Genomic DNA, 21,731 nt, shown 5'->3' with positions numbered 1-21,731 from the left:
TAGTGATGGGGACAGGGACAGACCGAAAGGGAGGACTCTGTACTAATATGCCTGACCCTCGAAAGCGAACCATAGGAACGGGCGATGACGAGGGAGAATCGAGACATGAAAGTAAGCGTCCTTCAGGTCGATTGCCATGAACCAATCTTGACATCTGATAGATGCCAGGATGCGTTTCTGCGTGAGCATCCTGAACAGCAGCTTGAGTAGGTGCCTGTTCAGGGTACGCAGATCTAGCAACCCCTTTTTGGGGACGATGAAGTACGGGCTGTAAAACCCGTTGAACATGTCGGCTAGAGGGACGAGCACGATCGCTTCCTCACCAGAGGGTGGCGACCTCGGCCTGAAGCACGGGAGCATCCTTGCCTCTGCCTGAGGTTTGGAGGATGCCCGCAACTTGGGCGGGCATCTGGGGAGTTGGACCGCGTAGCCGAGACGGATCGTATCCAGTAGTCACCGTGACGGTTTGGGAAGCTCTTGTCAGGCTCCTAGGGACCGAGACAGAGAGGCTAGGGGTACGTTCTGCTTCATCGACCCTCCGGGGGGTGGTTCGATGTCTGGCAGTGTGGATCCCTCGCCGTGGGGGGGCCCCCTGAGAGGAGATCGGCTCTGCTGTTTTACCTGCCTGGCGATGATGTAGAACAACGCACCATCGATTGAGAGTGCATAAACTGATGATTATCCTCAACATTGGGTCTTGCCTCAACGTTGAGTTGCCGAACACCGTCGTGTAGAGGGTGAGAGCGGCTGTGATAATACCCAGACGATGATGTAGCACAACGCCCCGTCGATTGAGAGAGCTTAGGCTGCTGATTATCCTTGACATTGGGTCTCGCCGTGACGCAACGTCGAGTTGCCGAACACCATCTTGTAGAGGGTGAGAGCGGCTGTGATAAACACCCAGAGAGAGAGAGAAAACTCTTAGAAGTGGGCTGTTGGGACGGGGCAGGAACCGTCCCGGATAGACCAACCAGCGAAGGAATGGGTGGGGTCGGGCACGAAGGTATTCTCGATCTCCCTGGGGTCTTCCCATGAGGGCCGCTTTGGCTTCTGCCGCAGCTGCTGACGGGGTGGTGGTCTCCTCTTCGATGACTTCTTCCGGAAGCCGCCTGAATGGGGGGCGCCGAAACCGGAAGGCGTCGAAGAGGACTAGGGCTGCTGGGAAGCAGACTGTGCACGGGATCTCGACGGCCAGAGGGCTGCCGAGTCCCGGCGGGGGAGGATATCTTGATATCCTCTGTCTGCTTCTTTACTGTCGAGAACTGCAGCTCGACAGTATCACCAAACAGCCCCCCTTGCAAGATGGGGCTTTACTCATCTGTGCAAGGTTCAGCCAGAGGTGTCTCTCCTGGACCACAAGTGTGGACATCGCCCGACCCAGGGCCCGCGCGGTCACATTGGTCGCCCGTAGAGCGAGGTCGGTGACGGTGCGGAGTTCCTGCATAAGCGCTGGGTCGGTCTTACCCTCGTGGAGCTCTCTCAACGTCTTGGCCTGACCTGCAGGATGGCCATAGCGTGGAGAGAGGGGACAGCTTGGCCCGCAGCAGAGTAAGCTCTTGACATCTTGGATGCCGAAAAACCTACATGCTTTGGACGGGAGTCTAGGTCGAGCCCCTGGGGGACATTGACGTATCCTCTAGCTGTCCCACCATCGAGGGAAGAAAGGGCGATGGAACTAGCACGCGCCGAAGGGGGCGTTCCAGGTCGTACTAAGTTCCTTTAGTGTCCTTTAGGGGACATTGACGTATCCTCTAGCTGTCCCACCATCGAGGGAAGAAAGGGCGATGGAACTAGCACGCGCCGAAGGGGGCGTTCCAGGTCGTACTAAGTTCCTCATGCACTTCCGGGGAAACACGGCACTGGGGGCGAGTGCGGCTTGGAGCCGCTCTCAAATCCGAGGTACCATGTATCCAGCCGCGAGCGTTGGGAGAGGCAGTGCAACCCAATGCCGGTGGTCCGGGGAAGCATGGCTGACATTTCGACGTCCGCTTCTTCCTGGGCTCGACCCCCCCGAGGGAGGGAGCTCCGAGGAATCGTCGGAGTCCGATGCCAGTAAGTCGCCCTCCGATGCTGCAACGGACATCTCATCATCACGCACCGTTTCCGAATACGTGGTTGAGGAACAAGACGGTGGGACCGTCTCATGGGGAACGGTCAGATGAGCGAGACAAGGTGTGAACGGTCCGCGAGCCGGTGGCTGATGGATTAGCGCCCACAGTAATCCTCATATCACCCTCGCTGCTCGCCGTAGCGGACGGCAGGGCCGTAGTCCTGCCGTCACGGAACGGGAAGCAGACGAGGTGGTGGCTGAGTCCCGTGGGAACACAGCCTCCCATGACACAACGTCTGAATCGTCAACCGCACCGGTGCGGGCAGGACGTATCCACAAGGGCTGCCCCAGCATACTGGAAGCAGACCACGTGTCCGTCCCCCTCCTCGATGAGTGTGTTGCACCCACGAGAACAGCGGGACATGCCACGCTGGAGAAATTTGCTCTTTTAGAGTCAGAAGCGATTGGTTCTCAGGGACGAACCCCATCTGTCGGCTCGACACAACGTCGAGAGACCGACAGAAAGGGAACCAGCACAACTAGAGGTCGACTGACATGGGTTTTTCTCTGGCCGATGCCGATTTTTAGAAATCAGGCCAGCCGATGGCCGATATGTTTGGCCGATTTTCTTTTTTCCACCTTCATCTCATTAACTCTATTTAAGTAATAAGAAGTGATAATGTAGCAAAGCTCAATAAAACGGGAAGGAAGAAGGCGGGAACTGGCGAACATTGAAACACTTTAATCAAAAATAAATAAACAATAAACAGCAGTAAAAACAGGCCGGCAGCCCCTCACGGACGACTGCCGGCCACACGAATATAAACAAAACTTAACATTTCCGGGCCCGGTCCTCTCTCGCCGTATTCTCCTGCCATTCATCCCTTTATGCTTCCGCTCTCCTCCGTGAGAGATACGAGGCCGGAATGACGCCCAGCTGACACTCATTATCAATCGAGTCCCGGCCTCGCTTCTTCCTCCCACGGCTCTCGTCACGCCTCCCTCGTCACAGATACATAATATTGTTTAAATTAAACATTTTTTTAAAATGTCTTTTCAAATCAGTGCACTTGATTGAGAAAGATTAAGTAAGTGTTTATTGCAGGGTACAAGATAGCAGTCTAATTCATATTATGACACGGCTCATTTGAATGCTTGATTCTGATTGGCCAGTCGCGACATTCCAAGGGTTGTTCTTTTCAGATTACAACCGCTCAAAACTAATAACACATGACCGGTACTACTTGTATGTTTAATATCCCTCCGCTCCAACAAAGGTCACCGTCTGGCGCCATCTTGTGACTAAAACACTAGACAACCGCTTAATAGCCGCTTGGGACTATATCTTTTCGCGGAAGGTTTACGCCTTTCAAAATAAACATTATAATAAGCTAATAAAATGTTTCAAATTCATATTTTTTGTCCAGTTTTTTTCTCATGTAGCAAGTAGCCGTGTAATAAGCGAGATAATGTACAGGCAGCCGGTTGTTATCGCGAAAGAAGCCCCGACAGTGTGATCAGGACCCGACGCGAATAACAATAATAATAATAATAATAATAATCTTCTTTCGCGATAACAACCGGCTGGATTCTACATTATCCCGTACGTAAAACATTGTCTTCTCAAACTGTTCTGAAGCATGCTTTGTATTTACGTTTGTTGGCAGACACTGCTATTAGTCAAATGGTCATAATCTAAGTTAAAACAAAACTAAAAAAAAACACTTATATTACACAGCCTGCTGTTCATAAGTGCGTTTTTAGTTATATTTAGCTTTTAGTCGATTTATAGCCTGGCAGGAAAGTAGACAGTCTTGTGGTCGAATGCATTTAAACAGCCGCAAAAGACAGCATACGGACATAATGCGTAAACGAGGGGAAACAACAAATCAGGATTTAAACTTTGGCTGAAGACTTAAAAGTTGAAAAGTAAATTGTTTATTTTATTTATTTTGAATTATTTATTTATCGTTAATTATGTTAGTTCAAATAAAGCAATGTTAGTTCTGTTCCTAATTTGTTTCTTTTAATATCAAAAAGTACCGATAAGAATACAGTTAAAGTACCAGACCGATAAGCAGTATCGATAAGCGTAGTAATACCATTAAAATCTTAACAACACCCATCCCTACAGGAGGATTGATACTTGCTCTCTTCTAGGTGGGTGTAGTATTTAGTTCAGGGTGAGATGAGAACTTCTGGCTGGGGCTTAAGCTGTTTACACAGTGTTCCATAATTGATTTAAATCACACATGTAGATGTGTGTGTTTTGTGCGTATGTGTGTGTGTGTGTGTGTGTGTGTGTGTGTGTGTGTGGGTTGGTATGTATACTTGTTTCAGGAAGTGGTGTGAAATGAAGGCAATGAATTTATTTAAAAATAAATAAACAAATAAATAATGCCCTTAAGGTTATTTAATGTTAGAGATTGCTCAAAAGAAAAATGCCACCCACTCGACTTCTGATCCCCACCAGCGGCTGCTGAACCTTGATGATTATGAATCGTGCAGGTGCCAGTCGTATCATAAAGCCTTTGAGACAACCCACACACAGATTACGACACACACAATCCAATCATACACAAACACTTGACGCAGTCTGACACTTTGTGGTGCATTAGTAAATGCTTGAGTGATTCGCTGCCGTTAAAAGAGACGAGCCACTAGAATCCTCTAAAAACAGCCACGTCTTAAAGTGATAGTTCACTCAAAAATGAAAATTCTGTCATCATTCACTCAGCCTCATCTCATTTCATACCTGTATAAATTATTATGATGAACACAGAGAAAGATATTTGGAAGAATGTTAGCCATTTTCAATTCTGTGTCATCATTGACTGCCATAGTAGGAAAAAATTAAATGGTAGTCAAAGGTGCCCCAGAACTTTTTGCTTTCCTAAATTCTTCAAAATATCTCACTGTGTGTAAAAAGATACAATATATTTTTTCTACTATGGTAGTGGATGATGTCACAGAACTGAAAATGGCTAACATTCTTCCAAATATCTTTCTTTGTGTTTAACAGAACAAAGAAATGTATATAGGTTTGAAACAACCTGAGGGTGAGTAAATGATGACAGAATTTTCATTTTTGAGTGAACTAGCCCTTTAAAGAATAAATATTTTGTGTTTTATTAAGGTCCTACTTTGGTTTATGGAGTGTACAACAACAAGTTTACGTACTGTAAATACACGGTGTAAGAACACTTTAATTTTCTAATAATAGGCAGTTATTGTTACCTTACTTCTTGACTGACTCTCAAATGATTTGTTCGGCGATTCATCTGTTTTATCCCCTCCTTTCTGTCAGCCCACTCTGATCTGATTAGTCAGATGATTCTAGTCTGCTGTGACGTGTCGTTTTGCAAATGGAACATAGGTGGGCATTACACAGAGTGACGCAAATCTGACCCGGAACTGAAATTAGAATGACAGACGACATCGTTCGTGTGATTCAGAGTCGATTCCTTTTTTCCCAAGCCACTAACTTTGTTATTTGTTCACTTTCGGCTTAACAACTTGGCAGACTGCTTATATTCACATACAGCAACATTACACACTGCATGAAATGTAAAAAATTGCATTGAGGCTAATTGGGCCCAATTTGGATCACCAGGTTTTGCAAGTTGTGAAGTTTATGCCAGCAAAACATAGACATACCCAACAAGAACTGCTCAGTAATTTTTCAATTAAACTCTTTCCTTATAATGTCATAGGATAATATTTGTAATTATTTCTGTATTAATGTTTTTTTTTCTGTCTTAGTTCTTTACACCCCACCATTTTCTAACCACAAGTTTTCTTTTATTGTCAACAGGTAGTTATAGACCACTTTGGATGACGTAAACAACGCTGATTTAACGCTATATGACCAGAATAACCTATAAAAATCCCTAAACAAATATCTTTACGATTTTATTATATACAGTATGTAAGATTAAAAAAGTAATAATAAACAAATAAAAACTGAAACCGGAAGTGCTTCTGGACCAGTGTTTACACCTTGCGAAGTAGTCTAAAATATATATTTAGTACAAATTGTCTTTCAACATAATAGTTCGTTTTTCTTGAAGTATTTTGTTTATGTATCGTGACTCTATGGCAGTGAGACTTTTGCTAGATCTTTAAACATACTTTGATGATTCAGGCAGCTTGTTTTAGCGATTTGCAGAATATGACGTTTTCCTACAACTGATGCTTTTATCCACCTTTTTCTTGACATCTCCATCCATGGAGGGCGCCATTACAACGAGTGACTTCCTGTTTGATGCTCCGCACGTCCGTTTTGTATTTGTTACTATGTTAGAGGACATTTCTGTTAATGGTTAAAAATTAAGTTTCTCGAAGAATTTTTGCAGGAAAAGGCTGTCACAACAGCCACAGAAAGCTCAGAAAACCTTACGAACGAATGTTACCACGTGACACAATAAGAACGTAAATAACATTTAAAGACGGCTCGGTCTTAGCTCTGACTACTGCATTCTACCCCTCTCAAAAACATCAGAACATATTTTTTACTTCATTATTTACTTTATTGTTATTGCATAGTACATCACTATTAACACATGAAGCATATATCCAGGGCTAAGTGACATTATAATAATTTATTATAATATCAAATGAAGTTTGAGTTTAATATTACAGTTGCGCTGTATTCAAACATAACGTACGTATTCACATTGGATGACGCAGGAAATACACACTATTTAAAAGCATTTTGTATGTTATGTATGTATTTAAGTGTATGTTTGGCCAAGTCAGCATTGTAGCATTATAAATAAAGGCACGTTTAACAACACAGCAGCTGTATCGCTACATGACATACCAGAACCACACTGAAGCATCCAGATGTCTCCAATACTACAATAACGCGATGTGATCAGGTTCATTTATATCTGGTGTGGTGGGTATCAAAATCTTCCCGTTAGATTATGACTCTGACACTGGACTCAGCAACCTCCACTTTAGAAATGTGAACTGTTGATGGTTATGGCAAAGAATTCGTCCAATGTTAACACTGCGTAAAGTGTTTTTATAAATTTAAAGCTCTTGGCCGTCTACATACATAAGACGATATATCAAATGTGCCTGCTGGCTGGAGTTTCATGACATCATCCAAGTAAATGTCGCTGTCCAACTTCTTGTGGTGAGAAACAAAGTTGTTTTTTACGGTCTAGGTTAAAACTCATGCCCTTTCGGCCCCTGTGAAATCATTTAGACACTGCTCTTTGACATTATGCTGTTTTAATTGACACAAAAGTATTATAACATCCGTTTAAAAGCTTTCAAGCTAACTTAGCAATGCCTAACTAATGGGATCAAGCGGCGAACCGGAAGTCTTAAGCATCAGCCCTACGCGCATACCCAAGGCATAATGGGAAGAAGGTGGATAGTGTACAAAACATTCATCTCAGAGGAGTGATGGAAATGCTTTCATCTCCACCTCTGCAAACTCAAAATGTACTGTGAAATGCTGATGTACTTTCCACAAGATGGTCATGTGAGCCTTGGAAATAATTTCTGCCACATTAGTTTCACACGTGCAACTTCTGCAGTCCTTTATTGATTCATCTTGAGTCATACAGACACAAGAGGGATTGTGTGATGTTGATGAATATAACTTCAATGTCATGGGCACTCATAATAGAAACAATTTATGACTATTCAGGTCAAGCACTGGATTCAAATATTTCAACTCAACATGATAAGTACAAAGACCAGCAGTAGACCAACAAAACAACCCTATTAATAACTGAGTTTTGGAAGTAAAATGTTTATCTACAGCTGTCATGCTGGTACAATCTATTTCTGGTATGTTGGAATGAGGGTTTATAAGCACTGTACATACAAACATATCTACCTGGTATAAGTATCCACTCAGAGATAGAGATGAGTCATTCTGTGTCTGCAAACAAGTTTATGACTGTCACCATAACAACAACATACTCTCAATTCAGATACTCAAAAACAGATCAGTGCTTTTCACAGCGAAGAGATCTCGACCTGGTGCTCTCTTGTAAGATTCAAGGATGTTCTGGAAGTTTCTCTGTTGTCGGGGGTACATTTCCCAAACCACAAACCTCCCTGATATTTGACAAAAGTAAGGGTTGAGATTGAATACTCTGAACAATATGACTATTAATGCAACTATAAAATGTGGTCTTATTTTCTAAATTATACTTGAGAGGTCCAAATGACAAATTTGAAGGCAGATACACATTTGAGGAGGTTTATGCTCATTTTTATTTTTGGGAGAATCAAGTAGAAAACAATTTTTTTAACCTTGACACCAGTTTATACTATGGCTTCTTGAAGTGATGGTTTATCATTTACTCACACTCATTCCAAAACTATATGAACACAAAATAATATTTTAAAGATGATTAATGATACTTTAAAGATTGTGGGTAACCAAACAACACTGGACCCCATTGAATTTCATTGTATGGAAACTAACTGAGACATTTCTCAAAATATCTTCGTTTTTCAATCTTTACAGAAGAAAGATTCATATACAAGTTTTGAATGACATGAGGGTGAATAAATAATGGCATATTGGTTTTAAATAGATAAAGTCAAAGTGTGGGTCTAAAAACAACATTTAGTAAACCAAATGTCACCTTTTGTGTATGTTATCATTTACTGTGTCTACACTTTGCCATTGTGTTTCAGGAGAGCATTTTTTTTTCATTTATTACAAATCTTTGTTTTTGTTATAAACCCGCAGCACATAAGTCAAGTACAGCATATTAATCGTTTGACGCAGTACAAAACGTTACATCACAAGTTTTACTCAATTTTTTTAAAATGTATTTGCCAAGACAAACCTGACATTGTAAACAAAACACCACTGAGCTGCCGTACAATAAATCTAGATTTTACCTTTTGAAATATAAAGTGCTACATACAAAACTAAACGTTTGGACATCAAACCACAACTCTTACTCAACATTTATATACAATTTGTATAACCCAATGGGTTTTATTCCATTGATTCAACTTGCATTTAGGTTCACCCTTCTGAAAAGACCAGTTTAGACCATCATGAACTGGTGCTGGTTGGTCAGCATGATCTTATAATTAAGTAGCTTGGACACACACATGCCAACATCCCATCTTGGGCATCATTATCCAAACCCCAATGCATGCTGGTGACCTATGCTGATCTTTTGAGTCGAGCAGGTGATGAGGTCAGGAGAGGCTCAGGTCAGATAAGAGTCTTGATGTCTCATATCTTAAGATAAACTCAAGGACTCTAATGCTGTTTGTTTGTCAATGTAGTTGGGGTTTGAATATTGATATCCCGTAGGCCATGTCAATCTAGACTGTCTGTAGAAGTAATTTGGAGAGAATGCCAAACAAAATCCCAGAAAAAGTCATTTTTGATTCCAATCTGGGGTTAATGTTGCCATTTTGTCAAGTGAATTTACAAGCAACTAACACACTCATTTTTGCTGGTTTTGGACAGAGGGTTTTTTTTATTGGACAGAGGAATCGAGAAATCTCCGTTTTCTATTGATCCGGTGAGCGGCAGGTGTGTGGACTGATAGGCCAGTGGTGGAATGGTATTAACCAGAATTAGCTGCAGCGATTTCCTCTCCTCATGAAACTGGCAGTGGATATATCTGGCAAAGGCTGAGCGGTAAGTCTTATTGAATAGCGTATAGACCAAAGGGTTGACAGCGGAGGAAAGGTAGCCCACCCACACAAACACATTCAACAGGCCATTCATGACATCAGCATCGCACGCCGCCGGCTCGCAGACCACTGCCAAGACGTTGGTGATGAAAAACGGACACCACATGACCACAAACAGAAAGAAGACCACACCCAGAACTTTGGAGGCCTTCTGCTCATTGCTGATCGATTGCACAGTGTGACGTCCAAAAGGAGGAGTGCCCATCCCAGACTCCGCCTCGCGACTTATCGAGCGACGGAAAATGAGTTTTTTTTCTGACGGAGAGAACGCAGGTCCGGGAAGGAAGTTTAGGCTGAATCCAGTGCTCCATTTGGGCCGGGGCACCAGCTGATCCAAGCAGACCGTAGCCTCGCTCTGCAGAGCACTGATAGTCAGGAAGTAGGTCACCACCATGATGGTCAATGGCACAAAGAAGGCCACAAAAGAGCCAATCAGCACAAAGGAGTTGTCAGTCAATAGGCAGCTGCCATCTCTGAAAACTTTGGAGTGGTCCCGCAGACCCAGCACTGGGATTGGCATAGAGATGCCTGCAAAACATTGAGCATAGACATTGATTTTATAGTTTAGTTGTTCTGCAGACATTTTAAGGCAATGAAAGCAAAAAACAGAGAAGCAATACTTTTTCTAAAAACCAAAGTTGTATAACCTGCAATTTGACATACTAAATAGTACATTTCATAATTAAAGTCCCCATGATGCTGAAGTGGCAATCGTCTTTGGTATTCTGATTTGTTTCAATGTGAATATCGAATGAAGAAAAGAGCGGGAGTGGCTTGTTTTTCCGCTGTAAAAAATATAGTAATATAATAATCATCAGGAGGGTCCGCGGTCATCCACATACACGGTAAGTGTACAATAGCGCATGCATGAGAAAAATGTTGAGGTGACATACTGCACATACTGTCGAGCTTGTTCATCTGCGTGTATTCGCGGTTGAGTATGCTTTGGAAGCTATTATTTATAAGAAACACTGCAGTATATATTTGTTTTTAACAAAACTCTTTGCTAATAGACGGTAATGATTTGCTTATGTAAAAGAAAATCACTTAAAGAGCTGCTCTTTTTTAATAACCAATACATTTATTAGTCCAAAAAAAACATAGAGTTTAGCCATGCAGTAGTAGAGACAAACCAGTTTAACAGTACATATTCTGTGACATTTCATTCCCACATCTTGTTTTAAGATCGTTTTAGGATCTACAGCACATCTAGATCTTTTGGCTCATGATCATGTGTAAACACGTCCATTATTTTTTGTTTAAAGCATTAATACATAATTTATTTACAAATCATTAAACTGTTTCAAACTGAGAGCGTATGTGGCAGATATTTATGAAAAGCATGCTGTGACACTCATCGGGAAGCCATTGATTGATGTACCACTTGTTGTTCAAGGGTAGACACCTATCACTTCATCCAACAGCGTAACACTTTTTTCACACGTGTTTGGATTCATTCGCAGGAATCAAGTGACTTTTTTCCCTCATGGGCTATAAAAGTGTAACATCAATAATGCGTGATTATTTGCGACTCTTCGCACTGAGTTCAGTAAAAAAGTCTGTATAATGTTGCATGCGACATGCTTCTCATTTCCCCATCCGTTTTGCAAACGGAAGGCTTATATCGCTCAAGGACAAACTTTCAGTGAAACTGCCATGGTGATAAGACATTTCCATGGAAACAGTAAATCTCAGCAGATCGTGTCTGTTCGCTGAGGTTTGTTGGGGGGAAAGCAGAGCTGGTGGAGAGGAGGGGCCGCGATGGACCCCGCGCCTCTGGATGATGTGCCTGCCACTGGGTGTGCATCTATGGATAACCGGAGGCATTGGATGGCCATGATAAGAAGCATAGAGTGTAACAAATTGGGTGTAGCCATGTGTCAAAATCTGAGAGGATGATGAGAAGGAGATTAAATACATATATTTATATATATCTGCAAGCTTCTTTTCAAAACATTTCACAAAAGCCTTTATGAAGCGGGTTTAAGAGGGGGATCTCTCCTGGCATCACTTTTCTCATAACAGTGAGCACAGAAAGTTAAAGAGGGAGGCAACTGTATCGTGTAATGGGGAATAGATATTTTGTTTAAATCTAGTAAAGAGGCACTTGTCCTCTAATTCTGTGTAGTCAATGCTTTTATTGACACTCCGTTATTCTATAGACTGTTTTGTCTGACTGCATGAAAAGACGATGGAGAGCCGTTTAGCAAAGAGAGACAGGAGAATGCCACAAAAGGAACATCTTTAATAACTCTGACTCTTGATTCGTATCATTTTTAAAATTCCTCAAGTGTAAGAAAATGACACCATTAATTAATTAAGATAATATTTATCATTATCTTATTTCGATGACATCAAGCATTAGGATAGCGACTCCTCGACTGATAATTACAAAACTATATTATGTCTTAACCAGACATGCCGTTTACAGGCTTTTGAAAAGCCTCTGACTCATGAATGTCAGTAGTAGATTTTCTTTGATCATTAAATGATGGATAATTAGCATCTAACGGTCTTCTTCAGTCTAAAAGAATACTGTTTCTCTGATTACTGTGAATCAGGTCTGAGGCTGGAATTCTGAGAAATAAAGCATGTTTTTGAAACGTACTTTAATTGTGGATCTAGAAGTGTATTGGCTCAGTTTAATGCAGCTTCATTAGTGCAGATCTGTTTTAGGATTGTTCTGTATTGGTCTCTGTTGATCTTAGTTTTATTGGTTTGGATTATGTATGCGGTTCATTAGACTGTTTTGTTCATCTTTTGGTTTTGCCATTAAAATTATGTAAATGTCAGGATGGCATTCTCTTTATGAAATTTTGGTCTTAAGCTCTGTTATTGGCCATCTTGCATGTGGATAAAAGAACAGGGCGAACGTGGGGGTACATTTAAAGGGACAGTTCATCCGAAAAGAAAAATTCTGTCATCATTTACTCACACTCGAGTTGTTCCAAATCTGTATAATTTTTTTGTTCTGATGAACACAAAGAAAGAGATTTAGAAGAATGCTTGTAACAAAGCAGTTCTTGCCCACCATTGACTACCACAGTACAACAACTTACAATGGTAGTCAAAAGTGCCCCAGAACTGTTTGCTTTCCTACATTCTTCAAAATATTTTCTTTTGTGTTTAACAGAACAAAAACATTTATAAAGCATTTTTTCCTATGGTAGTCAATGGTGGCCAAGTACTGTTTGGTTACAAGCATTCTTAAAATATCATTCTCTGTATTCATCAGAACAAAGTAGATTACAGTATACAGATTTGGAACAATTTGAGGGTGAGTAAATGAAGACAGATTTTTTGGGGGGGTGAACTGTCCCTTTAAAAAATATCAACGTTATTTTAATCAAAGTACAGTGTCAGGATATGTGTAGGGAGAACCCAAATGCAGGCAGCCAGAGGAGAAGGGGTTAACACAAAAATACTTTAATAACAAAACAAGAAACAAAATACCCTTGGTGGGGAAAACGGAACTAAGGATCTTTACAAAACAAAGGACTACCCACGTGGGGGCAAAACGTAAAACAAGAATAGCAAAAAACCTAACTCAAAAACACGACAAAACGTCTTACAAAAAACACGGCAGGGTAACTAAGGCAAAAACACAAAACTCACGATTCACAGACAAGGCAAGGAACAGGAACACGGGTAACAACATGAGCACAAGAACAAGGTACAATGAACGAGCACAGGACAATGAACACGAGGGTATTATATAGGGTGACAAACAAAGGAAGATAACGAGGGGCAGGTGAGGAACATAAGACACGGCAGGGAAGCAATATGGGAAACGAGAGGGGCGGGGCCAATGACGATACATGAGAAAACACATGGAATGTCAAAACACCCCATGGCTTTCTCACACTAAACATAAGGGATCTGTCATGATCCTGCCACAAGACTAGAAAATCCTGAACAAGAAGGCAGGACCATGACAGTACAGTATATGGTGAAACTAAATCCACCATCAGAGCTGTAAAATTTCTCTTTTTTTTCTTTCTTTTATGTTAATTCCTTTTCATTTATTTCTTCCTTGAGGTGCTCTTTTAACATGATCAGCTGGATACTAATGAATTTTCAGTCGCTATACAGCAGTTTCCATTATTGCATTTCTCTGTGCCGATGTATTATATAACTGAATGCTGATGCAATTATAATTACAGATACCCAACCTGTGCCCAGTAATCTCTCTCTCTTTCCCATTTATGCATTCTATAATGTCGTGCCTTTCCTCCGCACAATGACAAAAGGTATGTTTATTACCTCTTACGTCTTTAGTTCATTTATATCATTTAAAATTCAAACACACGTGAATAAAGGCCTTCTTTGCATTGCTCTTGGTTTTTATAGTGTCTTAATACACAGACAAAGTCATCTCAAAGCAATAAGAGTCATTTTCACTTGTAATAAGAGTCAGTGATACGACCCTATCACGAATATACATCAGATTAGATTTATGACTCATCAGACAGCCTGAGGAACTACACTGCAGTGTAAGAATAATGGCATAGGTTACCTGCAGAGATGGTCCAGACCGCAGTGATCTTGGCCCGGGCTCGGGAGCGTGAGTTTGACCGATTGTGTCGGATAGGGTTGCGGATGGCCACATAGCGGTCCAGGGAGATGGCACACAGGTGCATGATGGAGGCGGTAGAAAAGAGAACGTCCAGATAGATCCACACGGGACACATTGCAGCAGGGAGGGGCCATGAATAACCTGGGGAAGACAAACATGTAGACAGTGGTAATAAGTAAAGTTAAAAAGGAAACGATTAAAGACATTGACTTTCTTCAATTACGTGTCGGTTTCCCAATGAACCCTCTGGACTCTGGTCCACTAAGCTAAAGTGTGTGATTTCACTGGAAAGCACAAGTTCTTTATTAATACAGCACGATCAAAAGCTTAAAGGGATTAGAATTTTTCATCATTTACTCACCCTGATGTCAAACCAAACCTATATGACTTTCTTTCTCCTACAGAACACAAAAGAAGATAAACCAAACTACGTTGGTCCCCATTGACTTCCATTGTATGGACACAAAACCACATTTTTCAAAATATCTTCTTTTGTGTTTCACAGAGAGCTCAATGTATATCTAAAACCGCAGTCCTATACTTCACTTTGGATAAGAGCTTCTATCAAATGCATAAATGTAAATCCGTTACAACAGCCGAAAGCCACTGGTGGACAATTTGTTCTAGTTCCGTGAGTGGACAAGTGTTAGCTCACATTGCCCGGGGCAGTGAGGCAGAAAATGACCATCCTCAAAAAGACTCATTACTGAAACAGTAAGCCTCTTTCTTAACACTGCTGTCAGTTTCTATAGAACAGGCTGACACATACAGTATCTGAAATAATAATACTTTCCAGTATTTTTATTGGCAGGTACTTTCTTATGAAAGCAATGCTGTCACTAGATGTTTTTGTCTGTGACAAAAGAGTGAAAAAGCACAAAGGCAAAGCTGAATATTGTGCCACTAAGAAAATAGTCTTTCAAGGGAAGAGGAAATGAGGCAGAAAAAATATAAAGAGAACGAGATGAGTGTAAGAAAAACAGCAGGAGCTCCGGAAAATGTGATACAGAGAACAGCGGGAGAGAGAGCAGTGTGGGTGAATGTACAGAGCTTGTATGCAAAACATATAATCAAGACCATCAATTATCAAAACAAACAAACAAACAATACATAATATTTAATAAAAATCTAAATAAAATAGACACAATTGTTAGGCACATTTTAGAAGCTCAAGGCTAAAATCCACATCTCAAGAGTTACAGTGTTGATGTGTTTAGAACTAGATTTTGTATATACTTTATTTTGACCTTTGACAATAGTTTACCTAAACATATTTAAGAGTCCTTTGTGCTTCTAACACTGGACTCACAGACATCCCAGCAAGCATGACCATGGCATAATTACTTTTCCTATACTTTTAATACTTTTTACGGCATTCTTCAAACTGACTGCAGACTGATTTCCACAAAAAACTCAATGCTCAATTCAACACTCAAGAACAGAAGTGCGCGCAACAGCAACGGAGACAAACCATGAGTAAAGAACATATCTTAGCTTTGAAAAGCTCCCACGCACGTCTCCTCTCACTTTCTGCAGAGGTGTAAAAAAGGCCTGCGTGACTCAGTAGCTAAAGATAGATGTGTTTTACTATGAACCTCATCATGACGACTCGCACACAAACACATACAGCGTTTTTTTATGTGGCACAGACTAACGCTGAAGCATGAGTCGACATGAGACATGAGCATGAGAGAGAAAATGAGCGTATGAGATGAAGGTCTTTGGAGAGAATATGAATATGGTGGGCTTTTGCTGTAGTGGTATGCATGATGGCATAAATAAAAATCAAAGGTCCTAAAAAGATACTTAATAAAGGAGTGGAAGAATAAAAGGTCAGTCATTGCAAGTCAGAAAAGGTGCTTATGAATATACTATGAGACACGCAGGACGTTATCTGGTTCCTGTGTGCTCAGCTGAGGCTCCTGCCAGCTGCGGCTCTATTCAGTGATGCTCAGCTGAAACTGCATCAAAACAAAAGGCTAATTAATAATCCATTAATGCAAAATAGCTGCATGTGTGTCTATGAGACAAAGGAGAAAGCACGTTTTTGCTTGTTTCTGAAAGTGGAACATAAACATCGAAAGGTAGAGCCTCTTACAGTTTATCTTACTGGAGTTGCCCATACAGTAAGTGCAGACTCAGGTATAATCGCTGCTCACTTAATACTCAGAAAAACCAACAGACATTTGCTCAAATCAGTGGAGTATTTTTGCTTGTACCTCTGTTAATTTTAAAATAAAAATATTGTTTCTATTTGCATTTATTTGCAGAAAATGAAAACCGGAGAAACAAGTCAAAATAACAGAAAAAAGTTATTCACTTTTATGCAATACAACAGTTATATTTGTACATGTATCCAGGAAAATTAAAAAATATATTTTTATGTGATAACCTTGATTTTTATCAAAGGTTTCATGTGTCTTATCATCATGTCAGTCTTTCACATTGCTGTTGAATGACTTTGTCACATTTGATTTTGTTAAAATATAACAGACACTGCACTGGAATGGTCACAATATATCTAGAAATACTGATTAAATGAATATTTTGAAAAGTCTCTATTTTTTCTTCTGCTGTATATTCCAGAATATAATTTAATGTTAATCATCTATGTTATTGTTTTAAAATGTTTAATTAAATTAAAATTTTAACTGGTCTCTTAATTTCTTCAGCTGCTGTGCGTACATACATCAATACAGTAAAGAGAAAATAAATAAACATAGGGGATATTTCACACAAAAATGAAAATTCTGGCTTAATTTACTTACCCAACCTGTTCGACACAAAACATGTATTTATATGAATATTTTGAAGTTGTTGGTAACCAAACAACATTGGCCCCCATTAACTTCCATTGTATGGACACAAAACCACTGAGACTTTTCTCAAAATATCTTCTTTTGTGTTCTGCCGAAGAAAGAGTCATATACAGATTTTGAATGGCATGAGGGTGAATAAATGATGACAGAATTACATTTTTTGGGTGAACTGTTGCTTTAAGTCATAAAATGTAAATACATTTATTTACAGGTGTGCATAATAAAGTGAATTTTACAACTATAAAAAATAAATATGTATTTATATATATTTACATAACCCCTATAGGATATTGCATTATAGCACTGATTTCCAAAGCTTTTTCTATTTATCTAGCCCCTTTTAAGTGTTAATACTTGAGTGTTAAATAGAGTCAAGTGTTCATCAGAGCTTTTATATGATTCTGATTAGAACTCAGCTCTACAGGTGGAATTTGGAAAATGATTCATACAACGAATGGACTGTGGGCATGTCATACTGGATGGCGAAACACAAAATGAAACACACTGGAGTAAAATGCTGCAATCTGTATGTTGTCTTGTAAACAAGCCCATTTATATTTTGCACTGTGCCATGGGACTCCCAAAAAAGAAAATGAAAAACTGAAAAAATTGATTGCACTATAATCTAAGTCCATTGTGTTTGCAGTGCTTTTAACTCTGAATGCTCACAAACACACCCAGCATCCCTAAAAGCTTTGCCTCACACAAAATTACAAAGCCCACAATGACACATCTTAGCAAAGACTCGAGAAAATTGGCAGCACAGACTGAATTAATTCATTCTGAAAGCATTGATTTACCGGATGTCGGTAGAATGACCACTGAGGACCTGATTACAAGCATCTCAGTGTGTCACCATGTCGAAACAGAAAAAGCTGCTGGAGATATTTGGCTAAGGAAGGAAAGAATCTCAGTGAGAGTCGTGAGGAGCGAGTGCACGCGTGTGCAGCCGTGTCCGAGAATAATTACAATACCACTGGCTCACCCCGTTTCCCCTGACCCTTCCTGAACTCATCCTCTGCTTCGTTACCCAGCCCTGAATCTATCAGACTAATTAATCACTCCCTTCTCTACACACACACACAGCTCACTCCAGCTCTTCAGCAGTTATTTGCCATACAAACAACTTTCAATGGTTTAACCTGACCTACTTTTGCAGACAAGAACATAAAACTTGTTATTTAAAGGAAAAGTTAACCCCAAAATAAATGTCAGGAGGGTTGTCATCACTAACTTTCTTCAGCGGAACACAAGAGACATTTTGAAAAATGTTGATGCTCTACACATTTACAAATGTGACCCTGGACCACAAAGCCAGTCTTGAGTAGAACTGGAATATTTGTGGCAAAAGCCAACAAAACATTGTATAGGTAAAAATTATCAATTTTTCCTTTATGCCAAAAATCATTTGGATATTACAGTTTTTACAATTGTTATGACAATATTTTCAATTCTCCTAACAATTTTCCTAAACTCTTACGTAACACACCTAAAACACAGAATTGTTAAAACTGTTAATTTCATGCTCAAAATCACACATTGTAAACTAAACTCCAACGCTCATTTTAAAAATACAAAAACACACTAACACAATACACTGTGACTACCAAAACACTAACGCGTGTTCCCTTTCTGTCGGTCTCTCGACGTTGTGTCGAACTGACAGAATGGGGTTTGTCTTGAGAACCTATCATCTTCTGAGTATTTAGAAAAGGCCAATGAAAATTGGCGAATGAAATTTGCATGCCGGGCTCCTCCCCGGATGTCCGGGTATAAGAGGGAAGCCGGCGTGCTCATTCATTCACCTTTTGTTCTTCAGAGCCTACGCATCTGGTGAGCTTCTCTACGATCTGGGTGATCATTCTTTCTGCTGGAATCTACGACGTGGACAGCGGACGGTCCCTTCCTGCAGTGACTCTCCCCTGGGCGTCTCGGCAGTTCCGGAGGTGTTCGAGCAAATTTCCTTTTCTAAAAGAGCAAATTTCTCCAGCGTGGCTTGTCCCGCTGTTCTCATGGGTGCAACACACTCATCGAGGAGGGGGACGGACACAATGCCTGCTTCCAGTACGCTGGGGCAGACGTTGTGGATACGTCCTGCCCGCACTGCGGGCGGTGACGATTCAGACGTTGCGTCACAGGTGGCTGTGTTCCCACGGGACTCAGCCACCACCTCGTTTGCTCCCCGTTCCGTGGCGGCAGGACTACGGCCCTGCCGTCCGCTATGGCAAGCAGCGAGGGTGAGATGAGGATTACTGTGAGCGATAATCCGCCAGCCACGGCTCACGGACCGTTCACACCTCGTTTCGCTCGTCTGACCGTTCCCCAAAAAAGACGGTCCGCCGTCTTATTCCTCAATCACGTATTCGGACACGATGCGTGATGATGAGAGGTCTCTTGCAGCATCGGGGGGTGACGTACTGCCATCCGACTCCGACGATTCTTCGGGCTCCCTCCCTCGGGGGGTCGAGCCCAGGAAAAAGCGGATGTCGAGATGTCGGCCATGCTTTCCCGGGCCGCCGTGAGTGTTGGGTTGCAGTGCCCGCACTGCCTCTCCCGGCGTTCGCGGCTGGCTACATGGCGCCTCGGGTTTGAGCGCGGCTCCAAGCCGCGCCCGCCCCCAGTGCCGTGTTTACCGGAAGTGCATGAGGAACTTTGCAAGACCTGGAACGCCCCTTCCGGCACGTTTCACGTCAAACAAAGTTCTGTCACCCTCTCTTCCCTCGAGGTTGAGACAGCTGGAGGATGCGTCGGTGTCCCCCAGGTGGAATTTGCCGCCGCGGTGCACTCGTGCCCGTAGGTGGCGGCCACCTGGGGGGGCTCGACCTAGACTCCCGTCCAAAGCATGTGGTGTCTCGGCATCTCTGGTGTCGAGAGCTTACATTGCGGCGGACCAAGCTGCCTCCTCTCTCCACGCTATGGCTCCTGCCAGGCCAGGGCGTTGAGAGAGCTCCACGAGGGTAAGACCGACCCAGCGCTTATGCAGGAACTCCGCGCCGTCACCGACCTCGCTCTACGGGCGACCAAGGTGACCACGGGGGCCCTGGGTCGGACGATGTCCACACTTGTGGTCCATGAGGAACTCCTCTGGCCGATACTTGCGCAGATGAGTAACGCTGAGAAGGTCCGCTTTCTCGACGTACCCGTCTCGCAAGGGGGGGCTGGTTGGTGTTACTGTGGAGGGTTCTCGACAGTAAAAAGCAGTCCTCCGTGCCGCAACTCGGCCGCCTCGGCCGTCGAGTCCCGTGCACTGTCTGCTTCCCAGCAGCCCTGGTCCTCTTCAACGCCCTCCAGTGACCTGGAGGAGACAGCGAAGAGGAGACCATCGCCCCATCAGCAGCCGCGGGCAGCGGCTGTCATGGGATCACCTCAGGGGGATCGAGGCTACCATTGGGCCCGACCCCAGCCACAGCGCTGGTAGGTCGGATAGGGACGGTTCCTGCCCCGTCCCTCCATCTGCTGGCCCCCTCTGGGGGGCTGGCGCCCACTTACTCTCAAAAAGGAGAGTTTCCTCTCTCTCTGGGTTACCTCAGCCGCTCTCACCCTCTGCACGACGGTGAACGGCAAACTCGACGTTGCGTCATGGCAAAGCGCAATGTCGAGTATAAACACCAGCCCTCAGCACTCTCAGTCAGACAGTGCGTTGAGCTGCGCAGTCGCCAGGCAGGAAATATGGCAGAGCCGATCTCCTCCCCGGGGGGCCTCCCCTGGCAAGGAATCCGTACTGCTAGCCATCGAACCACCCTCCGCGGGGGCGATGAAGCAGATCAACCTCTAGTCCCCCTGTCACAGTTCTGGGAGCGCCCAGACTGTCAGGCTGGCTGAGGAAGGCGATCCGTCTCGGCTACGCGATTCAGTTCGCTACACGTCCGCCCAAGTTCCGGGACGTCCTTTTACCTCAGGCAGAGGCAGGGATGCCCCCGTACTTCGGGCGGAGGTCGCCTCCCTTCTGGTGAAGGGAGCGATCGAGCCCGTCCCACCGGCCGAGGTGTTCAGCGGGTTTTACAGCCCGTACTTCATTGTCCCTAAGAAAGGCGGAGGGTTGCGCCCTTTCTTGGGTCTGTGTGTTCTGAACAGGCACCTACACAAGCTGCCTTTCAGGATGGTCACGCAGAAGCGCATCCTGGCGTCCGTCAGGCGTCAGGACTGGTTCATGGCAATCGACCTAAGGACGCGTACTTCATGTCTCGATCCTCCCTCGACATCGGCCGTTCCGACGGTTCGCGTTCGAGGGACGGGCATATCAGTACAGGGTCCTCCCCTTCGGTCTGTCCCCGTCTCCACAAGTCTTTACGAAGGTCGTGGAAGTCCCCGTTGGGAAGGAGGTGTGCGGGTACTAACTATCTCGACGACTGGCTCAAGTTTGGGCACACTCTCGAGATCTGTGGTGTACACACAGGGACCTGGTGCTCCGGCACCTAGATCGGTGGGGCCACAGGTCAACTGAGATAAGAGCAAGCTCTCCCCGGGCAGAGCATCCTCTTTCTCGGTATGGAACTCGACTCTGTCCTCACGAGCGGCCCCGCTCACCCCCAGGGGGGGGGCGCGAGGACTAGCGTGCCCGGTCAGTGTTGAACTGCCTGAGATCAGACAG

General features: G+C 43.1%; 1 protein-coding gene across 1 annotated transcript in view; it reads right to left on the bottom strand.

The window, feature by feature from the left end:
* Positions 1 to 7,720: 7,720 nt before the first annotated feature.
* Positions 7,721 to 21,731, bottom strand: part of htr2aa (5-hydroxytryptamine (serotonin) receptor 2A, genome duplicate a) — a 29,892-nt gene continuing 15,881 nt past the window's right edge. Inside the window, exons 2-3 of the mRNA XM_057335255.1 lie at positions 14,262 to 14,462; positions 7,721 to 10,273 (exon numbers count right to left, since the gene is read on the bottom strand). Coding sequence (XP_057191238.1) covers positions 9,474 to 10,273; positions 14,262 to 14,462 — 1,001 coding nt within the window. The 3' untranslated portion in view covers positions 7,721 to 9,473. The remainder of the gene's footprint in view (positions 10,274 to 14,261; positions 14,463 to 21,731) is intronic.

This window comes from Triplophysa rosa, linkage group LG6 (assembly GCF_024868665.1).
Source record: "Triplophysa rosa linkage group LG6, Trosa_1v2, whole genome shotgun sequence".
Taxonomy (NCBI): domain Eukaryota; kingdom Metazoa; phylum Chordata; class Actinopteri; order Cypriniformes; family Nemacheilidae; genus Triplophysa; species Triplophysa rosa.
This window is presented reverse-complemented; position numbering and strand designations above follow the sequence as displayed.